The sequence below is a fragment of the Galeopterus variegatus genome, unplaced genomic scaffold, assembly GCF_000696425.1.
Source record: "Galeopterus variegatus unplaced genomic scaffold, G_variegatus-3.0.2 Scaffold4098, whole genome shotgun sequence".
In the NCBI taxonomy this organism is placed as follows: Eukaryota; Metazoa; Chordata; class Mammalia; order Dermoptera; family Cynocephalidae; genus Galeopterus; species Galeopterus variegatus.
The window spans coordinates 176,858-179,572 of record NW_007730209.1 but is presented as its reverse complement, the minus strand read 5'-3'; the positions used below and the strand labels follow the sequence as shown (position 1 = coordinate 179,572).

Here is a 2,715-nt window from a genome sequence, read left to right as displayed (position 1 = left end):
TTGTCTTTTTCCGTGTCCGGCAACGGATCGCAACCCCCAGTGTCACGCCCGTACCGGACCGGGACCGGCAATGGGATCGCAGCCCTCGGTGTTGCTCCCGTGCCTCGCTCAGCCAGTGAGCGGGAACCGGTCTGTATGTGGGATCCGAACCCTTGGCGGGAGCGCCGCCACGCTTCCCAAGCGGCACACTATAGCAGTGCGCCACCGGGTCGGCCCTGATTGTGTTTTGAGAGGACCACTCTGGCTCCCATGTGGATCACAGGGAAAAGGGGGCTAGCTAGAAGGCCAGGTGGTAATCCAGGCAAGTGACGGTCTTGGCATGCATCTGGGTGGCTGCAGCAGAGGAGGAGAACACCTGAGCAGACAACAGTTGTTGCTGAAGGATTACAGATGCAAACCGCGAAATCACAGAAGCCTCTTAGGTCTCAAGTCTGAACAACTGGGCAGAAGGTGGGGTATTTATTGAGATGGGGAAGATTGGCAGGGGTGAGAGTGTGAGTTGGGAAGCATTGGGAATTCCATTCTGGACTTACTAAGTTTGAGCTGTTTCTGAGACATCTAAAATGTCAGGCAGGCAGTCAAATGTACTTAGAGGGAGCACAGATGGAGAGTATGGGATGGAGATATTAACTTGGGAGTCGGTATAGAGTTGGTTGGAAATAGATATGATCACCTGGAAGAGCCAGATATGATCATATGAAAGAGCCAGATAAGGAGAGTGCAAAGCAGCAGCCAGCCGGGTAGGAGGGAGGAAGAGACTCAGGAGAATGTGGCAGCACAGGAAATAGTCCCTGGTGATGCCAGCAAGAGCTGTTTGGTGGCAGCCACTATGATTACAACTGTGCAACAACCTGTGTTTACATACAGATTAATTGAAGAGACTATGAGTATAATTCTTGTGAAATTGTTCTAATAACAAAAACAATTTTTAAAAAAGGAAAAAGAGAACATGCAGGGTTTCTTGGCAAACGAGCTTCCTGACTGATGATCTGCTAGTCGGGTGTTACTGGGGGATTTTTTTTAATGGGCGGTGGAAGTGCCTAAATGGTTTCATGTAAGCGGGAAGAATAATGTAAGCACGCAAGGAACATCTGGTGATGTCTCTGAGTTCTTGATGCTATACTTGGTTCTTGCAGGTGTGGTATGCTGCTTCCTATGCTGAGTTTGTGAATCAGAAAATTCATGATATTTCTGAGGAAGAAAGGAAAGGTGATTGGACGTTTATATTTTACATTTTCTATATGAATTTTTAAATTGTATATATTATATTTTTATGCAGCCTCTAATTTTTCTATCTCAGTATATTTCAGAAGATGTTCCAGTAGGTTTTTTAGAGCTACATGTCTCCCTCTAATTCTAGGATCAAATTACAGTGACAGATTTACATTTCTTTTGTGGGTGCTGGAAAATAGTATTTAATATAATGAAAACCTCCAAGTACCCGATTAAAACCTAGATGTGAGGGTACTTCCTATCTAGATTTAGTCATCTATGAGGACACAGCAGGGCAGGCATTGACGTTGTTTTTACTGTAAATGTTACTGAAGTATAACCTACATACAGAGTGATGCACAGATATACAGCTTGATGAATTTTCACAAAGTGAACACGCCTGTGTAACCTGCATCGCGATCAAGAAGTAGAACATTACCAGCACCCCCGACGTTCCTTTGTGCCTTCTTATAATTCCTGCTCACTCCCAAGTGAATTACTCTCCCGACTTCCAGTACCACACATGAGATATGCTTGTTACTGAACTGTGCATTAGTAGAATTACATGGTATATATACTTTTTGTGTACTTTTTGCTCAACATTATAGTTGTGAGATTCATCCACATTGTTGTATATAATTGTAACTTGTTCATTCTCATTGCTATGTAGTATTCTATGTAGTACTGCTATGCAGTATTCTATTGTATGAATGTATGGCAATTCATTTATCCATTTTACTGTAGGTTTGGTTGTGCAATGCAATTCTGACACTAACTACCCAGAATTACGTTAAATTTCACATGTTAAGGGTGCAGTCTTCCACAAGACTCCCCTCACTTCAGACACCAGCCACAAACTCTGTGGTTCCCAAGCCACCCTTAACTGACCAACTAGCTACAGTTTAGGGGGTCCCCAGTACCCTCAGATTTGATAATTCACTAGAATGACATAAAGAACTTAGCAAAGTACTATACTTAACAAAATAGGGTGAGGTTCAGGAGGGTCCCAAAATGAAGCTTCTGTGTCCTCAGGACGTGTCACCCTCCTGGCACATTGATGTATGATGACCATAGCAGCTCACCAAAGCTTCAGTGTCCAGAGTTTTCATGTAGGCATTGTTATGAAACCATGATTGAATCATTGGTCATGTGACTGACTTCAGTCTCCCCTCTCCTCCTGGGAGGTTGGGTTGATATTTGGTGCAAAGCCCCAACCTCCTAGTCACATGGTTAGGCTTTCTGGCATGGCCAGCCCCTACCCCAAATCACCTCATTAGAATTGGCCGGCCTGGTGGCGCACTGGATAGTGCGCCGCTTGGGAAGCGCGGCGGCGCTCCTGCCCGAGGGTTCGGATCCCACATACAGACCGGTTCCTGCTCACTGGCTGAGCGAGGCACAGGAGCAACGCCGAGGGTTGCGATCCCATTGCCGGTCCCCGGTCCGGTGCGGGGGCAACACTGAGGGTTGTGATCCGTTGCCGGACACGGAAAAAAGACAAAAAAA

General features: G+C 45.7%; 1 protein-coding gene across 1 annotated transcript in view; it reads left to right on the top strand.

Moving 5' to 3' along the window:
- PRDM10 (PR domain containing 10) overlaps positions 1-2,715 on the top strand; it is a gene marked incomplete at its 5' end in the record, with an annotated part of 59,637 nt that overhangs the window by 21,755 nt on the left and 35,167 nt on the right. Inside the window, one exon of the mRNA XM_008586747.1 lies at positions 1,137-1,219. Coding sequence (XP_008584969.1) covers positions 1,137-1,219 — 83 coding nt within the window. The remainder of the gene's footprint in view (positions 1-1,136; positions 1,220-2,715) is intronic.